General features: G+C 55.0%; 1 protein-coding gene across 16 annotated transcripts; it reads left to right on the top strand.

The window, feature by feature from the left end:
• The first annotated feature begins 533 nt into the window (after window positions 1-533).
• Window positions 534-19316, top strand: ST6GALNAC6 (ST6 N-acetylgalactosaminide alpha-2,6-sialyltransferase 6). 16 transcript variants are annotated; one of them, XM_070250857.1, is made up of 8 exons: window positions 6169-6268; window positions 7386-7440; window positions 8208-8471; window positions 9079-9169; window positions 11227-11406; window positions 13631-14037; window positions 17001-17108; window positions 17798-19316. In XM_070250857.1, coding segments are annotated over exons 3-8 (978 nt in total). In that variant the 5' UTR covers window positions 6169-6268; window positions 7386-7440; window positions 8208-8469; the 3' UTR covers window positions 17988-19316. The 16 variants fall into 16 exon arrangements, with proteins under 16 accessions (XP_005605863.1, XP_023484736.1, XP_023484733.1 ...); XM_005605806.4 differs by lacking the exons at window positions 6169-6268; window positions 7386-7440; window positions 8208-8471 and adding exons at window positions 534-1243; window positions 1524-1946; XM_070250851.1 differs by lacking the exons at window positions 6169-6268; window positions 8208-8471 and adding an exon at window positions 935-1243.

Raw genomic sequence — 19316 nt, 5'->3', positions numbered from 1 at the left:
CCAGTTAATTCCCTGTTAGCTCTGGATTTCATTACTGCAAGAGAGGACAGTGGAGGGCAGGCCCGAGGCTCTGAGCTTCAGTTTCCTCGCCTATAAAGTGGGAAAAGCAGGCCCACCAGCGAACAGTTAGCAGGGGCGTGCAGTCACCCTGCGGGGCTGGGGGGGGGCGGTGGGGGCCCGCCAGTGTTAGCCCATTTTCCAGATGAGCCAGGAGGACCTCAGGCTCTCAGCTGGGAAGGAGCCCCGGGGTTCCAGCTTCCAGCTCCAAGGATCAGGGCCCCCTTCATGGGCATGTGACCTGTGCAGTTGCTCGGGGCGCTCTGCTTAGCTTAATGCTCTGCTGTTGCCGACTTGAAATTCTTAGTTTTTTGTTTTAACAAGAAGCCACGCGTTTTTATTTTGCACTGGACCCCACAAATGATGTAGCAGGTGGTGGCAAGGAGTCTGACTGTCCTGGCGTGCCCCACCTCCCATGCCCAGCCTTCTCAGAGCCTGGGGACCTGGCACCCGGCCGGCTGACAGCACTGCCTTTTATGCTCTGCCTCCCCCACACAGTGCCAGGCGGGCCCAGAAGGCTCTGCAACCATGGGAGGGGGGAGGAGAGCCCTGAGCTAGGGAAGTAGGGGGCCCTGTGGTGGGAGGGAGCAGGCTGGCAGCCGAAACACAGCCGCTGCCTGGCGGTGGCCAGTGTTGGGGCAGGTGTGGTGCAGAGGCAAGAGTGGGATGTGACCCAGCAGGCAGGAGGTTGGGGAACTGCCGGGCTCTGAGGCGGGGCTCTGGAGTCAGACCTGGCCTCATTCTGCCTCTACTTCCTGCTGTGGGATCCTGGGAGATTAGTGCTTCTCTCCGGGCCTCAGCTTCCTCATCTGTAAAAGCCAGCCCTGGGGGTCAGGTGGTTAAGAGCAGCTCGGGTTCATTTCCTGGTCAGGGAACCACACCACCTGTGTGTCGGTTGTCATACTGTGGTGGCTACGTGACGGTGAAAGCCGTGCTACTGGTATTTCAAATACTGCACGGTGGACAGGTTTCAGCGGAGCTTCCAGACTAAGAGACTAGGGAGAAGGACCTGGCCACCCGCTTCGGAGAAAAGTGGCCATGCAAACCCTATGAATAGCAGCAGAACACTGTCTGATAGAGCCCCGAAGGTGAGAGGATGGTGCAGAGGACTGGGCAGGTTCCGCTCTGCTGTCCACAGGATTGCGAGGCGTCAGGATCGACTTGATGGCACTAACATTTAAAAAAGGTATTTGGGGCTGGCCCGGTGGCGCAGTGGTTCAGTTTGCATGTTCCACTTCTCGGGGGCCCAGGGTTCGCCAGTTTGGATCCCGGGTGTGGATGTGGCACTGCTTGGAAAAAGCCATGCTGTGGCAGGCATCCCACGTATGAAGTAGAGGAAGATGGGCATGGATGTTAGCTCAGGGCCAGTCTTCCTCAGCAAAAAGAGGAGGATTGGCAGTAGTTAGCTCAGGGCTAATCTTCCTAAAAAAAAAAAAAAAGGTTCTCAAGTTGTTCCTACCTTCTAGGATTGTATGAATTCAGACAGAGGACACCTGTAAAGTGCCTGTCCCCAGGGCTAGCACCTGATACTGGGGTCAGCTGGCTCCCTGCTCGCAGCAGCCCCTGATGGGATTCGACCTCAGCCCCTTCCCGGGAGGTGCCTCCTCCTCCTGCTTCATCCCTGCGCCCCACACAGATGCTGGCCCAGCCCCTTGGCCCCGTGCACAGCGTGCCTCTGTCCTGGGCCTGCCCCGTGCGTGAGGTATTTACTGCTGGGTTGGCCCAGACTGTGAGTTTCTGGGTGGTGGCCTGGCAGGAGCAGTCCACCAGCCACTTCCCAGGCGGATGAAGATGACCCCTGGCTTCTCTGGTGACTGGGTTGGGGCCTACTGAAGGCTCTCGGAGGAGCCCCCCTTCTCTGCCACCTCAGTTCCTGCAGCTGCCGGGAGGTAAGTGAGGGGAAGGCAGGCGCCTCCTCCTGGCTCCAAAGAGTATGTATGGGGGGCATCTTTGTGTGCAGTCCCTCTCTGGGCCTCTGTTTTCCTGTCCACACCCTGGCACCTTTGTCTCCTCGTGGGGGACCTGCCTACTTCCTCGTGGGGACAGATGGGGAGGCAGATGAGCCTCAGCCTGGAGGTTTCTTAAGGGGCTCCTCCTCCAGAAGGATCTTGGAGTCAGGCCAGGAACCTACACTCAAAGCTCATCTGGCCAGGTGAGGAAAGGATGTGGGTTCTTCTGGGTACCGGTGGGCACCCGTGGCCAGCCTGGCCACTCCAGCCTTTGCCTGTGAAGAGCCAGGCACGTCCCCGTTCCAGACCCAGTGCCCAGGTCTTGGAATGTGTGCTTGCAGCAGCCTCCGTACGCACGCAGGTCCTTGCCTGCTGGGAATCCTCCCTTCCAGCGGCCGCTCCCTCGGGCTCCTCTGCCCAGAGGGAGACAGGCTGGAGTCGCCAGGCCTGGCTCCCACCCCAGCTGTCTAGGACCCAATGGGGAGTCTTGGGCAAGTCCTGCCGTTCTAGGGGTCTTGGTTTCAATCTCTAAACTGGGAGCCGGGGTGGCAGGTGAGGAGTTCTCTGAGGGGTCTCTCCAAGACCCTGTGGAAGGGAAAGATCCTGACAGTGTGACGATTGCTACAGGGTAAGAACAGGGGGGTGAGGGGGGGGGGGTCACACCAGGTGCCTGCCCTGGGACAGGAAGGGCTGAAGCAGAGGCCATCTGCCCCAGACCACAGGGAGGGCCTGGTGGGGAGGATTTGCTCCAGGCCACCTCAGGGAGTGGCACCAGGATCAGCCGCAGCCACATCCTTGAAGGTGAAGGTGCGGGTGTGGGTGTGGGGCAGGCCTGGGGCTCTGAGCAGACTGGCTTGTGGTTATTTATCAGCCAGCGCTGGGGGAATCTCAGCTCCGGCCCCTGAGTATCCTCTCGGCCTCATTTTCTCCCTCTGGAAAGTGAGGTAACAGTAGTACCCATATCATAGGTTATTTTAAGGACTCGATGAGGTACGTTTGCAAAGTGCTTAGCACAAGAAAAAGCACTGGGCACACGGGAGCTGTTGTTTCTCATATCATTATTATTACTGACGTGGTGGTTACTGTTTTGGGCCCAGGAAAGGGAAGCCAGCCCTAAAGCAGGGCCTCCTGGAGTGAGCCTGGGCCTGGAGACACAGCAGGCCTGAGGGGGTACCTCCAGGTCCAGATTTGGACCCTGAGCTGGACTGTCACACCCTCCCTTTTTTTTTTTAAGTACATGCAATGTTAGTTTCAGGCATATGACATAGTGGTTCTGTACTTCCCTGCATTGCCGCACCCTCTTATTCCTGGAGGCCAGGTCGTTGACCTGGGGCAGGAAGAAGGGCTGGGGATAAGATGCCTCCACCCCTGGGGCATCCTCCAACTTGCTTAGTGACCTCGGGCAAGGGGCTCCCCTTCTCTGAGCCCCCAGAAGTGGAGTTAATCAGGCTTCCTGCCCGACTGCCCTGCCCCAGCTCAGTGGTTTCCGCCCTGCGTGGGGTCAGGCTCCTAGCAGGGCCGGGGTGGGGCTGGGGCTGAGGCTCAGGAAGCAGATGGAGGTAGACACCAGAGGGGCAGGAAGCCTCCTCATCCACTTGTGGCCCTCCCCATTCCCTCCCAGTATCCCCCACTGCCTAGCGGGCTGTGTCTCTACAGCCTGGAGGCCAGACCCTGGGGGCCTGCTGCCTTTTGTTTTAATTAAAAACAAAGTGGTATTAACTTACCAAATCAGTCGAGTGCAAACAACCTGGAAGTTTATAAGCAAAAAATGAAGGCAGCACCCACCGCTCCGCCCCACATCCCCTCTCCAAGGGAAACTACCACTGGTAATCCCATGTGGATTCTTCCAGACAGGTTTTGTGTGTGTTTACAAACATAGAGGCATAGTTGTATTTAAGAAAGGAATCATGCTATATATGCAGCTCCTTTTTTTTATAAATTAAAAATAAGTGGTTTTGTTTGTTTGTTTGTTTTTGCTGAGGAAGATTCACCCGAGCTAACATCTGTGCCAATCTTCCTTATTTTGTATGTGGGTCGCTGCCACAGCGTGGCCACTGACGAGTGGTGTAGGTCCATGCCTGGGAACCAAACCTGGGCCGCCGAAGTGGAACACTCTGAACTCAAACACTAGGCCACAGGACTGGGCCCCCTTTTTCTTTCTTTTTTTTTTTTGGTGAGGAAGATTGGCCCTGAACTAACATCTTGTGCCAATCTTCCTCTTTGTGCTAAGGAAGATAGGCCCTGAGTTCACATCTGTGCCTATCTTCCTCTATTTTGTATGTGGGACGCTGCCACAGCCTGGCTTGATGAGCAGTGTGTAGGTCCGTGCCTGGGATCTGAACCTGTGAACCCCAGGCTGCCAAAGTGGAGCATGTGAACTTAATCACTACGCCACTGGGCCGGGCCCCAAAATAAGTTTTTAAATATAAAAACATTATGTGACCATTATCCTAAAATTTTTGGAAAATATAGTTAAGCTAAAAGTAAAGAAACAGCCCATCATCTCACCATTCTGGTAATAAACACTATTAACACTTTAATCACCATAACAAGCAAAAGATATCTCCTTACTTTCATCTGATTTATTTTTCCTCTTTTTTTCACTTTTCTTTTTAAATACTGTGATACGCACAAATGACAGCATGCATCCTTCTTGTAAGTTAGAAGATATAATAATATAATGAACCTGTTGAACCTGTGTTGCACTTAAAGAGCAGACCATTACTTGAACAGCACAGCCCCGCATTCCTCTCCTTTCCTACGTCCCTGCATCCCCCACGGGGGGGAACTGTGTTCTTGACTTTTTTTTTTTTTTTGAGAAAGATTAGCTCTGAGCTAACATCTGCTGCCAATCCTCCTCTTTTTTGCTGAGGAAGCCTGGCCCTGAGCTCACATCCATGCCCATCTTCCTCTACTTTATATGTGGGATGCCTACCACAGCATGGCGTGACAAGCGGTGCCATGTCCCCACCCAGGATCCAGGCCAGCAAACCCTGGGCCGCCGAGAAGGAGAATGTACACACTTAACCGCTGTGCCACCGGGTGGCCCCTGTTCTTGAGTTTTGCTTTTAAAACTTTAATCACTCTGATAGGCAAAAGCTGTCTCCCATCCCCAGCTATGAGAGGTGATCTGCCGGCCACTGTAGGCTTAAACAATGTATTGTATAGTTTCGTTTGTCTTCCAAGACTTGTCTTTTTCACCCCTCATATCTCTGAGATCCATCCATATAATTGTAGCTCATTCATTTTTCCTTGCTATATAATATTCCACATGGTGACCAGACCAAAATATAAAAAAATTCCATTCTCCTGTGGATGGATAGATGGGCTGTTCCCAGTTTTGTATTGTTTCAAGCAATGCTGCTCTGAACTTTGTTGTGTACATGTGCAAGAATTTCTCCAGGGTATACACCCAGGAGTGGAATGCAAATTTTTATAGCATGTTTTCCAAAGTGATTATAGAGATGCAGTTCTCTAACTCTCTTTCTCCACTTAAATATCCTCCACTTAAACATCTCTTCCTGTCAGTGCATCTTGATCCGCATCGTGCATTTCCACAGGGCTGTGCATTTGTTTATTTAACCAGGCCGGTATCATGGCTACCTAAGTTATTTTTCACCATGGCATAAAATGATGCAATGAATACCCTGATACTTAGAAGTAACATAGCAATTTTAATCCTTACAACACACTTTGAGGTGGTGGTTCTATTTTCCAGAGGCAGGGGAAAGGTAAGTAATCGCACAGCTAGTAGATGGCAGAGCTGGACTTGAATCCAAAGGTGGATCCCTGAGTTCACCCAGGGTGACTACTGGGTACCGGGCTCTGGAGGCCCGGGGTAGGGGAGCCAGGGAGAAACTCAACAAGCGCAGGGTGCCCCGGGACTCAGTTTCCCCATCCCGGTCGTGGTGTCAATAACGCGAGATAGAAGTGGGCCTGACCCAGAGGACTCCAGAAGCTGTTGTCAGTGTCGCTGTCCCTGTGGGCTGCCCAGAGGGGTCAGCGAGGCGCTCACGTGGCCCGGCCCGGGGTCGCCTGCCCCTCACCCTTCCCCGCCCCCGGCGCCGCCCCTGGGCGGGGCCACCCGCGGCCCCTCGAGGCTCCGCCTGCTTCCCAGGCCCGAGCGGCGAGCGGCGGCGCTAGGACCCGGCGGCCGGGCTGCAGCGGGCCTGGGCGGCCGGAGGAGCGCGGACCCCGGCCCTCGGCTCCCGGCGCCATGTGAGGGGCTCGGGGGCCGCGGGGGCCGGCGCTCCCCGGGGGAGGTGAGCGGGCGCGGCGCGGGGCGGGCGGCGGGAGGGGGCGCTGCCTGTGCCGGCGGGAGGGGGGGCCGTGGGGATAAGGATCGATGCGGGGGCCCCGGGGGCTCCCCTAGACCTACTCTCTCTTGGCAACCGCGCCCCAAGATCGCGGTCCCTGCGCCCAAGGGCTGTCGCGGGTTCGCGGGGCCTCCTGCCGCTGACTACCCCATTAGAGCTCGGGGTCCCTGCCACCCTCCTGCCTCCCATCTCTTCCTAGCTGGGGCTAGGGCTCCGGACCCCCCGGAGTGCGGGAGTTTGGGAGGGAACAGCAAAGCGGGGCGCAGAGGGTGAGTCGCCCCCCTAGGTGGATCCACTGGCTTGGCGCCCCCCATCTCGGAATTAGGAGTCCCCCTCCCCCTTTTCCCCGGAGCCCTCCTCCCACGCGGATCGTGGGGGCGTCCCGACCCTGCGGGAGGACTCCCCGGGTGGGGAGAGGCGAAGCCCGCACACAGAGGGCAGGGTGTGGCCCCCACCTCTAGCCTACGGACTCAGGCGTCCTGCGGGGCCCGCGCGGCCCGCCTCGGGGCTGAGTCCACGCTCCCGGCCCGGCGCTCCGGGCTGCCGCCTCCCCAGCCTGAGCAAGTCGCTTCCCAACAGGCCTGCGCCCGGGTGTGGTGCCGAGCCAGGTCCTGGGCGCACTGGGTGGCCCCTGGCCCGTTCCAGCCCTGGGTTGCTCTCTGTAAACAAGCAAGGGTCCCCAGCAGGCTCTGGGCTGCCCTGCAAGGCGCTTTGCCTTTCTGGACCTCGGTCTCCTTATCTGTGAAATGGGGAATCAGAGCCCTTATCATGCAGCGTTGCCAGGAGGATTCAGTGAGTGGGTGATGGGTAGCCCGGCTCCCTGCATGCGTTCCTTCGTGTTAGAGGGAAGTGGCTGGGCTGGGGGTCAGAGAAGGGGGGGAGTGTGTCACTGGCAAACTCGTGGTGAGGCTGGCCTTGAACGGTTGAACAATGGACAACCCCAAGACTAACAGCTGCTGGCACTGACCGAGCACTTGCAAGCCCTGTGCTTCCCTTGCCACATCTGCTCGAATCCTTGCAACAACGCTGTGAGTCACCTACTCTTATTATTCCCATTTCACAGATGAGGAAACTGAGGCTCAGAGAGGTCCCATGGCTTGCCCGAGGCCCCTCAGCCAGTAAGTGGTGGAACCGGGATACGCAGTCGCACTTGAGATGCTGTACTGACCATGGCCTTCTCAGAGCAGGATTGTGACAGGGCTGACCAGGGGGATGGTGGTCCTGGCTGAGGGCACTGCTCAGGCAAAGGTGGGGAATGAGGGGGTGGGCCTGGGGACCGGCGTGCTCTAGTGTGTCTGGAGCATGGAGCATCCCTCAAGACAGGGGGAGCTCACCTCAGGGAGGCGGCTGGACCCCTGAGGGCCTGGAATGCCGGTAGTGTCAGGGCTGATGAGGCGACCCTGGGATTCTGGACTCCTGTCTTTTGCCCTGACGGGCTGTGAGTTCAAGGACAAGCCACTCTTCCCTTCTGATGAGCCTCAGTTTCCTGATCTGTACCGCGGGGACTGTCCCAGGGCCTTCCTGACCATTGGCCCGGGAGAAATCCGAAACCAGGCTTGGGAGGAGGGAGGGGGACTCCCGGGGAGAGGGGGCGGGCTTTGGTAGTGGGCGGAGTCAGGACGTGGCCAATCAGGAGCGGCGTGTTGGGGGGAGCCTCCTTCGGCGTGAGATTCTTTGGCTATTCCTGGTGGCAGTGTAGGGAGTAAACCGCGGCTGGGTCAGGGGGCGGAGATAGTGGCGGGAGCTGGGAGGCCCCTGGACGGGAGGACGAAGCTGGGGATCCTGAGGCCCCGGTTTCTCCCTCTGCACACTCTCCCTCCCTTAATGTCTTCTGTCCTTGAGTCTGCTGGAGGTGGCTGGACACGTACTTATTTCCTTTTGACAGGTGGGGAAATTGAGATCTGGAGAGGAGTGAGGTCCTGCGAGGATGGGGGGTCGGTTGGGGAGTGTGGAGCAGAGCTGGGCTTGTCCCCTCACGGCCCGGGCCCAGCCTCCTCACCCACCCTTTGAGGGTGGGGCTGTGGCTGTAGCCACTTGACAGATGAGTCTGTGCCCTTAACCCCCAAGATCTTACTCGTTATTAATTAAGGAAGTCATTCAGCGGTCCTCCTGCACCCGTGCACGTGGCTCTGGAGGCACAGCAGAGAATGTGAGTGAGGACGTGTGCCGGCTGCGTCCTCAGAGAGCTCTCAGCCTGGCGAGGGGTGACCCGCAGGGGAAGTTCCCGGCGCCCCCAGGCTTGGAGGATGAGTGGGCGTGAGCAGGGTGCGGGAGGGCTGGGATTCCAGACAGAGAACATAGTTTATGCAAGACCTGGAAGGGTGCAAGTACAGAGGAGTTTTGGGACTCACCAGGATGTTGCTTTTTTCTGAGGCCATGGGGACTAAGGCAAGGTTTAGAATAGGGGTGTGAATGAGGCTTCTGCGGGGTGGGGAGCAGGTCCCCCAGCAGAGGAGCTTTAGGCCTGCCAGCTGCCTGGGGAGCCAGGGTGTGAGGAGGCCCCTGCTCAGGGAGTAGAGTGGGAGAGAGCGGGGGGCAGAGAGGCAGGCAGGGCTCTGCCACCCCTTGACTGTGTGACCTCAGGCATCTTCCTGCCCTTTCTGGGCATCAGTGTCTCCATCTGCAAAATGGATACAGCCCTGAGCCCTGAAGTCATGGGTGGGTAGGAGAGTTGGCGCGGGTGGGGAGGGTGTAGCATTTGACCAGCTGGACCTAGGGGAGAGCACCCAGGCCATAACCCTTTCTGTGGCTTGCAGGTGTGACCCCACGTCTCTGCCCCCTGGGCCACCTGCAGGACGCTGGCCCCTGCCCCTCAGTAGACACCAGAGAGAGATGAGTAGCAACAGAGTAAGTCTCCCTTCATTTCTTGTCCCCATCTCAGCCTCTTACTGCCGTCGGTGAAATGGGCTCCTTTGGACCTGCCTCAGATCCAGGCCACCATGAGGCTCTCTTCCCCCCCAAGACACAGCTGGTGCCTGGGAGGCCCTGGTTTGAGCCCTGCGGTGGCCACTGATCTCTGTGGCTTTGGGCAGGCTCCTGCCTTTCTCTGGGCCGAGGTGCAGCTCTGTCCTCCTGGCTTGACTGGTCCATCTGTGGCGAAGGTTTGCCCAAGAAGGTGACTGTGGAGTGCTGTGCAGGGGCTGGGGGTTAGGGAGGGGGAAGGGAAGGCTGGGGGAGGGGACAGTGGTCAGAGTCAAAGATGACAGAATGTTGTGAGTGTCACTCTGAGGGTGTCAGGATTCCCCACCATCCATTCATTCATGTTTCCCTGAGCACCTACTGTGTGCCTGGGCCTGCCCACCCCTTTCCTGGGATCCACTGCACCACAGGCTTGGCAGTGCCTGAGGGTTGGGATGGGGTGATGTGGGTGTATCAGTCTGGGTCCAATTAGAAAAGAGAAACCACACATATAATTTGAACGGGAGAGTTTAATGTAAAGAATTATTAACTATAACTGGGCATCGGAGTGTTGAGGGATTGGAACTCTAAGGAACACAGGAATAGCAGGTGTAAGGAGCAGCCACCACCCCTGGGCTGAGATCCAGGCCTTGCTGGAGAGGGCACAGCTGTGGCCCACTGGATGGAGAGAACTCACTGGTGCTGTGCGGTGGGAGATGTCATAAATCCACCCTCCAGGCTACAGAGAGGGCTCTTCACAGCAGGTGACTCCTAGGAGGCACGCCAAGCTCAATACAGAACTGCTCCATGGGGTGGACGCTTGTGGTCCAGTGGGTGTTGCAGGTGGTTGAGTGTGCTGCATGAGCTGAACCCTGGAGCAGTTGTGATCACAGCAGGAGCCAGAGGCACTCTGCTCTCAGACTCCTGAAGGCAGGTGCTGGCCACTGGGCACTGGGGCAGAGCAGGTGCTGGAGAAGCCATGTGCATTGTAGGAGCAAGTGCACCGGAACCAGGTGCAAAGTCGCCAGAACCAGGAAGCCAACACCTTTCCTCCTGCACTGTCTCTCCAGTGCCCTCTACTGACAAAGCTTAATATGCAGTTAGATGACAAGGAAAGACATGTAAAGGGCCCAGATCCGTTTTCAGAGAGCAGGCAAAAAGGGTGAACTTGGAGGGGCTGGCCCAGTGGCACAGCAGTTAAGTTCACACATTCCACTTCGGCGGGCTGGGGTTCGCTGGTTCAGATCCTAGGTGCAGACCTAAGCACCGCTTGTCAAGCCATGCTGTGGCAGGCATCCCACGTATAAAGTAGAGGAAGATGGGCATGGATGTTAGCTCAGGGCCAATCTTCCTCAGCAAAAAGAGGAGGATTGGTGGCAGATGTTAGCTCAGGGCTAATCTTCCTTAAGAAAAGGGTTGAACTTGGAGCTGAGAAGCAACACATCGCTAACCAGCACAGGGGACTCCACACAAGGAGCCAGGACACCCAGGTGTCACCCAGCCTTGCTGACTCTGAGCAAATAAATGCCAGTGGACACTTTGGATATCACTTGCCTGCCCCGTCAGTGACGTGTTGGTGCACCGACTACCCAGGCAGCCTGATTCCAGACCAGCTCCACCCCCTCTAGGTTTAAATGAATGATAAACATTTATGGAGATTTACTGTTTGGGGAAGACCTGGACTCTCTTGTTTGAATGACCCACCCGTCTCTAAGCATCCTTCCAGCTGCAGCCAGAGAGGAGAAGGTGCTGGGAGCTGGGATGCTGTGGGGAGCAAGGCTGAGTGGGTCCCAGTCCTGAGAGCTCACGGTCTGATTGGGGCCCGGGGGTGGTTTGAATGCAGTGTGATAAGGGTGCTCAGGGGGCTGGAGGAGGCCTTGCTGGAGGAGGCGGTGCCGAACTGGTCTGGAATGAAGAGCAGGAGTTAGCTGGGTGTGAGAAGCAGGAGGGAGGGGCAGTGCCGCGCCTGCAGGTGGCCGGCCCTCACCAGCCTCTCCCCTCTCCAGGAGCAGCGGTCAGCAGTGTTCGTGATCCTCTTTGCCCTCATCACCATCCTCATCCTCTACAGCTCCAACAGTGCCAATGAGGTCTTCCACTATGGCTCCCTGCGGGGCCGCACCCGCCGGCCCATCGACTTTAAGAAGTGGAGCATCACCGAAGGCTATGTCCCCCTTCTTGGCAACAAGGTAGGGCGGCCACTTTGGGGAGCTCCCTGGGAGCCACCTGGTGACTAGTCTTCCCCCTTGCCCACCCCTCGGCCCCCTCCTCCTCCTTCTCTCCACTCTCTCCGTCCACGCTAACGGAAAGGGTGGACTCCAGGAGTCCAGTGCCTTCAGCCCCTTGTTTGCCGTGTGACCTTGGACAAGTGCCCTGCCCCTCGCTGGGCCTCAGTCCTCTCCAAGGCCCCACCTTTAGTGCTGATATCCTTCCATCTCCTGAGTCAGAATCCCTTTGGAAAGGTGTGCCTGGTTTTCACTGACCTCTCTCTCTGCTGGAGAGTCCACACAGAGTTGGGGAGCAGGACACTGACATACTTGACAACACAAAAACAGTAATATTAGTGACTGCTGTTTGTCAAGTGTCTGCTGTGTGCTGGGCACTGTGATCAGCACTAATCCTCAGACCAACCCTGTGAGGTCAGCACTGTTATCTCCCTTGAAGAGATGGGGAAACCGCGGCTCAGAGAGATGAAGTCACTCGTCCAAGGCGACACAGCAAGGGAGGGGAAGAGCAGAGTATTGCCCTACCCCTGGTGAGTTGCAGCTGTGTAGACAGGCCAAAAGTCATTCCTGGGGCTTCTGTTTGCCTTGGGTTGCCACAAAACTCAGATTGTCTTTCTGGAGTTCACCCAGAGAGAAAATTATTGGCATGGACTCCATCTTCCAGGAGGAGGAGGTCTCCCCGAGGCCCTGCCTCCCTCTCTCTCCTCCCTCACTAACCCTTCTACGTCTCTGAAGGTCTTAGCATACACAGTGTGTAGAGCCTTGGGCTCCGGACACACCCTCGCTGGGAAAGGACCCATTGGCAGGTGTTCAGAGACAGAGCAACACTCAACTGACACTTTCTCTACCCTAAGAACCCTTGAAAGAAATGAAAAAGGTGGAACGGGGGAGAAAGTGGAGCAGCGTGAGTGTGGGGCATGCAGAAGGGATGGGGCGGAGCTTGGCTTGTAGCCTTTTGCAGCCTGATGGGGAGGCCAGGAAACTGGAGCTCCGCAGAACTGGAAAGGCCATCAGTTGGGGTACATGGGACAGGTTGCTGCATCTTAAGAGTAGGTTGCTTTGCTCAGGGAAGGCTGCCTGCAGGAGGTGGCACCTGAGCTTAGCCTTGAATAGTGAACAGGAATTCCATGAGCAGAAAATAGGCCCCAGAGAACATGTGGCTCCAACTGGCTCATTTCCTCAGTGGGGAAACAGAGGCACAGGGCAGCCTCCACAACCTTTCCTTACTGACAAGGTGGTTTCTTGTTTGTGAGTGACACAGAAATGTTATGGGTGCACTGGGGAGGATGTCCTCTTTGAGAGTTGAGGTCCCTCCTCTTTGGGGAGCTAGGCTGAGGCTGGGGCTCTGTGGTCCTACAGAGCTGGGTTCAAATCCGGGTCCTGTCCTCCTCTGCTGTGTGACCTCGGGCACATCCTGTATGACTGTCCTGTTCCCCGCTCCTTACCTCTGCCCCAGCAGAGCGGCCTTCTTTAGCTTCTCAGCACGCCAGGGTCATTCCCACTTTGGAGCCTCTGGGCTTGCTGTGCCTCCTGCCTCGAATGCTTTCCCTCTGAAGCTACTTTTCCTCCTCAGGTCTCAGCTGGGAGAGGCCTCCCCAGACGACCTTTCTAGAGGAGCCCCCGTTCCTGTCACTCTTCATCCTCTGCCCCTATTTTATTTTCTTCCTAGCACGTTTTACTTACCACCTGGCATTTTTTTTTTAAAGATTTTATTTTTTCCTTTTTCTCCCCTGGTACACAGTTGTATATTCTTCGTTGTGGGTCCTTCTAGTTGTGGCATGTGGGACGCTGCCTCAGCGTGGTTTGATGAGCAGTGCCATGTCCGCGCCCAGGATTCGAACCAACAAAACACTGGGCCGCCTGTAGCGGAGTGTGCGAACTTAACCACTCAGCCACGGGGCCGGCCCCACCACCTGGCATTTTTTAATGTTTTACTTGCTCACTGTGTGTCTCCCCGACCGGGAGCTTCTTGAAGGCAGGAGCAGGACCTCTTGCTCATTGCCCTGTCCCCAGGACTGGGTCACTAGCCAGCTTGCTGTAAATATTTGTTGGATGTTGAGTGAATGGGCTTCTGTCTCCCTGTCTTTAAAATGGGTAATAATTCCTGCCTCCTGGAGGCCTGGATGTATGGAACATAGGGCCTGGTTCCAAGTGGTCATGACAGTGTTGACTTTTCTTGCCCCCTCAGACGCTGCCCTCCCGGTGCCGCCAGTGTGTGATTGTCACCAGCTCCAGCCACCTGCTGGGCACCAAGCTGGGCCCTGAGATCGAGCGGGCTGAGTGCACAATCCGCATGAACGATGCCCCCACCACGGGCTACTCAGCCGATGTGGGCAACAAGACCACCTTCCGCGTGGTGGCCCATTCCAGCGTGTTCCGTGTGCTGCGAAGGCCCCAGGAGTTTGTCAACCGGACCCCCGAAACCGTGTTCATCTTCTGGGGCCCCCCGGACAGGATGCGGAAGCCCCAGGGCAGCCTCGTGCGTGTCATCCAGCGAGCAGGCCTGGCGTTCCCCAACCTGGAGGCCTATGCCGTCTCTCCCAGCCGCATGCGCCAATTTGACGACCTCTTCCGGGGTGAGACGGGCAAGGACAGGTACCAGCCTCCTGCCTGCCTCCTCTGGCCAGCCCTGTGCTCCCTTCAGCATGATCCTTCCAGTGGGCCTGTTGCTCCCAGCATACACTGCTCTGAGGGTGTGGTCATTTCTTGCCACCCGCTGGTCAGGTTTCCTGGGGGAGTTCTTTTCATATCCATCTCTTAGCCTGAGTCATTTCCAACAGCTCTGTATGGCTTGTCTCCCCAGGAGGGTTTCCTCCAAGCATACATTGCTCTGAAGGCACAAAGGCTCCCAGCATGCTCTGCTCTAAGCATCTTTCTAGGAGATGCTAGAAAGATCTAGCATCACTCCTAGCATCTTTCTAGCAGAACTCCCCATAGCATGCCTCATGGAAGGTCTTGACTTTTTCCGCACGTCTTGTTTTAAGCACACAGTTGCTCCCAGCATGCTCTATTCTAAGGATACATCATTCCCAGCATGCCTTGCTCTGACTCATCTCCCTAGAAAAGCTAGGCCAGTGCTGTCCGATATAAATATAATGTGAGCCCCAAATGTAATTTAAATTTTTATAATAGCCACATTAAAAAAGTAAAAAGGGGGGCCAGCCCAGTCGCACGGCGGTTAAGTGTGCATGTTCTGCTTTGGTGGCCCAGGGTTCGTCGGTTCGGATCCCAGGTGCGGACATGGCACCGCTTGGCAAGCCATGCTGTGGTAGGCGTCCCACATTTAAAGTAGAGGAAGAAGGGCACAGATGTGAGCTCAGGGCCAGTTTTCCTCAGCAAAAAGAGGAGGATTGGCAGCAGATGTTAGCTCAGGTCTAATCTTCCTCAAAAAAAAAAAAAGTAAAAAGAAATAAGGTAAAATTAATTTTAATATATTTCATTTAACCCAGTATGTCCAACATATAGATCCTGTACATATTTGATTTGATTTATACCTAAATATTTAAAAATTTTTGGAGCTATTGTAAATGATATTTAACACATTTTTTGGGGGGTTCCCAATTATTCATTGCTAGTATATAGAAATATGATTGACTTTTGTGTGTTGACCTTATATCCTGTAATCTTGCTAAACTTACTTATTGGTGCTAGGAGATTTTTGTAGATTCTTTGGGATTTTCTGTCCAGATGATCATGTTGTAAGGACATGCAAATAAGAACAGTTTTATTTCTTCCTTTCCAATGTGTAAGCCTCTTATTTCTTTTTCTTGCGTTATTGCACTGGCTGGGACTTTCAATACAACGTTGAATTGTATTGGAAGTGGTGAGAGTAGACGTCCTTGCCTTGGTTCTAGTCTTTTGGGAAAGCATTCAGTCTTTCATCCTTGAATACGATGTTAGCTGTAGGTTTATGTAGCTGCTCCTTATCAGGTTGAGAAAGTTCCCTTCTCTGACTAGTTTGCTAGCAGTTTTTATCATTACTAGATATTGAATTTTATCAAATGTCTTTCTGTATCAATTGATATCATGTGGTTTGTCTTAAGACTGTTGATATGGTGGATTATATTGATTGATTCTTGAATGTTGAATCAGCCTTCATTTCTGGAATTACCTCTGCTTGGTTGTGGTGTATCATTCTTTTTATATATGGCTGGATATGATCTGTTAATATTTTGTTGAGATTTTTGTATCTGTGTTCATGAGAGCTATTGGTCTGTAGTTTATTTTGTATTGTCTTTGCCTGGTTTTGGTATCGGGGTAATGCTGGCCTCAGAAAATGAATTGGGAAATGGTTCTTCTATTTTATAGAAGAGATTGTAAAGAATTGGTGTTATTTCTTCTTTAAATGTTTGGTAGAATTCGCCAGTGAAACTATTTGGGCCTGCAGTGTTCTTTCTCAGAAGGTTTTAAACTTTGAATTCAATTTCTTTAATAGTTATAGGTTATCTGTTATCATCTTGGGTAGTTTTGGTAGTTTGTAGTTTTTAAGGAATTGGCCCCTTTCATCTAAGTTGTCAAATTCACGTATGTAGTTTTTTATGGTTTTCTTATTATTCTTTTAATGTCTACAAGGTCTGTGATAGTATCCTCTCTTTTATTATTATTATTTTTTTTAAGATTTTATTTTTCCTTTTTCTCCCCAAAGCCCCCTGGTACACGGTTGTATATTTTTAGTTGTGAGTCCTTCTAGTTGTGGCATGTGAGACGCCGCCTCAGCATGGCCTGATGAGCGGTGCCATGTCCGTGCCCAGGATCCGAACCAGTGAAACCCTGGGCCACTGAAGCAGAGCGTGCGAACTCAACCACTCGGCCACGGGGCCAGCCCCTCTTTTATTCTTGATATTGGTAACTTGTGTCTTGTCTCACTTCTTCTTTGTCAACCTTATGAGACGTTTATTCTCTTTTAAACTTTTCAAAGAACCACCTTCAATCAAATATATCCAAAATATTTTCAGTTCCACATGTAATCAGTATCAAAAATGATCAGTGGCATAGTCTACGTTCTTTTCTTCATACTCTCTAAGAAGTCCAGTGTGTATTTGACAGATGGCACGTCTCAATTGCGTGTCAAGTGCTCCCACGCCCACATGTGGCTAGTGGGTGCTGTAGAGGGAAGTGCAGCTCTAGGTTCTCGGCTAGAACTTCATTCCATGCCTTTCATACTTCCTGGCTACTTCTGAACCTGTAGTCACTCCCAGCATGACCTTCTCTAATTAGTCTCCCCTTAAGAGTTTGCTCCTAGCGTGGGCACAGCTGTTTCCAGCATGCTCTGTGGTTATGGTCACTCCCAGCCTGCCCAAGTGTGACCAGTCCCTCCAGGAGTTTATCCCCAGCATGCCCCGTTCCTCTTTCTCTCAAAGGAACTCTCTCCACGCCCTTCAGCTCTGCCCAGACAGGCCCTCTGCCAGCATGCCGGTGCTGCCACCGTTGGGCTGGGCTGGGGGTACTGCAGTAGGGGAAGTGCCCCAACGGGTGAGTGGGAGGAGTTCTGGGAAACTCTGTGGGGTTGACCATTCCTCCCTGCCTGCCCCCTCATCATGACCCCTCTCTGCCCCCAGGGAGAAGTCCCATTCGTGGCTGAGCACAGGCTGGTTCACCATGGTGATTGCGGTGGAGTTGTGTGACCACGTGCACGTCTATGGCATGATCCCCCCTGACTACTGCAGGTGAGCCCCCCCCAGGACAATGCCCAGTCGCTGGCCGCACGGTGGAGCTGGGGGCCTGGAAACCTTGGCCAGAGTGCCTTTGAGGTCCTCTGTTTCATGGGATTCGCACTGCTCTGCAGGGAGCTAGGCTCCTTGGAGCTACCGCAGGGGCCCCCACCCCAAGCTCAGAGGGGTCCAGAGTTTGTAGATTAATAATAGCTGTGATTATTATCGCTATATGAAAAGCCCACGAGGTGACGGCAGTTTTTTACTGAGTGCTGACCATGGACCAAGCATGGCTATGTTCATTATCTTATTTACTCTTCACAGGGACCCTAAGGGGGGGGAGGGTACGTTATTCTCCCCATTTCATAGATGAGAAAAACTGAGGAGGATGTTTTGTGAGTGGCCTGAGGTCCCACAAACAGTAAGGGGCCAGGGCCAGGCTCCAGGGCCCACAGTCCTTACCACTCCCCTACCCTGCCACCCTCTTGGGGAAAGGAAAAGTTTCCACTGCGTTAGGGGAAAAAAAAAAGTTCGATGGTCACAAACCTAGTCCACCCTACACCCAGTTTACAGATGGGGAAACTGAGGCCCAGGGCGGGGCAGGGATTTCCCCCACTGGGGTCCTACAGCAGGTCAGGAGCTGGAAAATGCAAGGCCCTCTCGGGAGCCCACCCTGCCCTTACGGCCCCGTCCGCTCTGCCCAGCCAGGGGTCCCGCGCGCAGCGCATGCCCTACCACTACTACGAGCCCAAGGGCCCGGACGAGTGCGTCACCTACATCCAGAATGAGCACAGCCGGAAGGGCAACCACCACCGCTTCATCACCGAGAAGAGGGTCTTCTCGTCCTGGGCCCAGCTGTACGGAATCACCTTCTCCCACCCCTCCTGGACCTAGGCCGCCTGCCGGGGGTGGGGCAGGGGGGCCCCTTGCCAAGGGCACGGGAGGAGCGGTGCTCCGCCCAGCCGCCGGACCAAGGACCAGCTCCCGGCCAATCGAGGCTGGCCCGCGTGTCTCCCGGCCAATCGAGGCCTTGAAGAGGATGTATCCTCCCGCTAGTCAGGGCTTGTGGGTATTTCTTGGCCAATCAGGGATTTGGGCTTCGGTGTGGTTAATCAGGGGTGTCAAGGGTATTTCTTGTCCAGTCAGGGTCTGAGCAGTCAATCAGGGTATTTCTGCGTAATCTGAGGCTAAGAACGTTTTCTTTCCCATGAGGTCTTGGTTCAGAGCCCCAGGATGGACCTCAAATCACTTCCTCTTGGTTGGGACAATGGCGTCCTGTCCCAAGGAGCTGGGAGCTTTGCGTTGCCCCCTCACTCGCCAGAGCCAGGAAGAGAGCTTGTGTGAGGGTGGGAGCTGTCTGAAGGCCGGCCCAGGGCATTTGTGGGGTTGTCTGTGTTGGGGGGCATCCCAGAGGTGAGAGGCCAGCGTCTGGATCTTCGGTCTGCCCAGAGTGGCCTTGAACAAACCTCTTGCCCCCTCTCTGGGCACCTTTCTGCCTGTGTCAGGTTCTAACGTGGAGTCTGTGACCCCCTGCCACCTCCCTCAATGACCGCCTCGAGCCTGTCCTCCCTAAGGCTGGACACCTCCAATCACCACCCTTGCTGGGGGGCTCAGCTCCCTGGGGGTCTGGGGTTCCCTTCTCCACCGCCTCTTGGAAAGTAGACGGTGTTTTTGCGCAAACTCCCCCAGGGTTTGGGGGACTCTGATAGGAAAGGGACAAACCTTCAGCTCTTCTCTCAGCCCCTCTGCCCAGCTGCTATTAGCTTGGCTCTTAAAGAGCCAGGCTCTCTTTTCTGCCATCTGACTGTGAGGCTTTCCACCTGTTAGAGGAGCCTTTGGGGCTGAGAAAGGGGGATCCCAGCCAAACTGGGGTTTCATGCAGCCCCTTTGTCCGCAGCTGCTGGAGTTATCCAAGGGTCTTCCCCACCTGGGTCTGGGAAGGCTCTAGGGGGCCAGGAACTCTGTCACCTGGGTTCTGGCTTCTACATCAGGCACTTTATTGCTGGGCCTCAGTGGGGTGGGTTTGCCCCCTGGTCTTCCAGAGCCTGGAAGGGAAGGCTGGAGGGCTTCCTGGAGGAGGCTGTGGAGTGAGAGGGGTCAGGTGGAGGAGGCAGAGGCCAGCAGCGAGCCATTGCACACTGGGGTGGTGGGGTGGGGGCCGGCAGCTACTCCAGACTTGGTTTTGTAATGATTTGTACAGGAATAAATGCACCTAAACTCCCA

The sequence above is a fragment of the Equus caballus genome, chromosome 25 (genome assembly GCF_041296265.1).
Source record: "Equus caballus isolate H_3958 breed thoroughbred chromosome 25, TB-T2T, whole genome shotgun sequence".
Taxonomy (NCBI): domain Eukaryota; kingdom Metazoa; phylum Chordata; class Mammalia; order Perissodactyla; family Equidae; genus Equus; species Equus caballus.
Note: the sequence above shows the minus strand (reverse complement) of the source record. Positions and strands in the feature narration are given on the sequence as shown.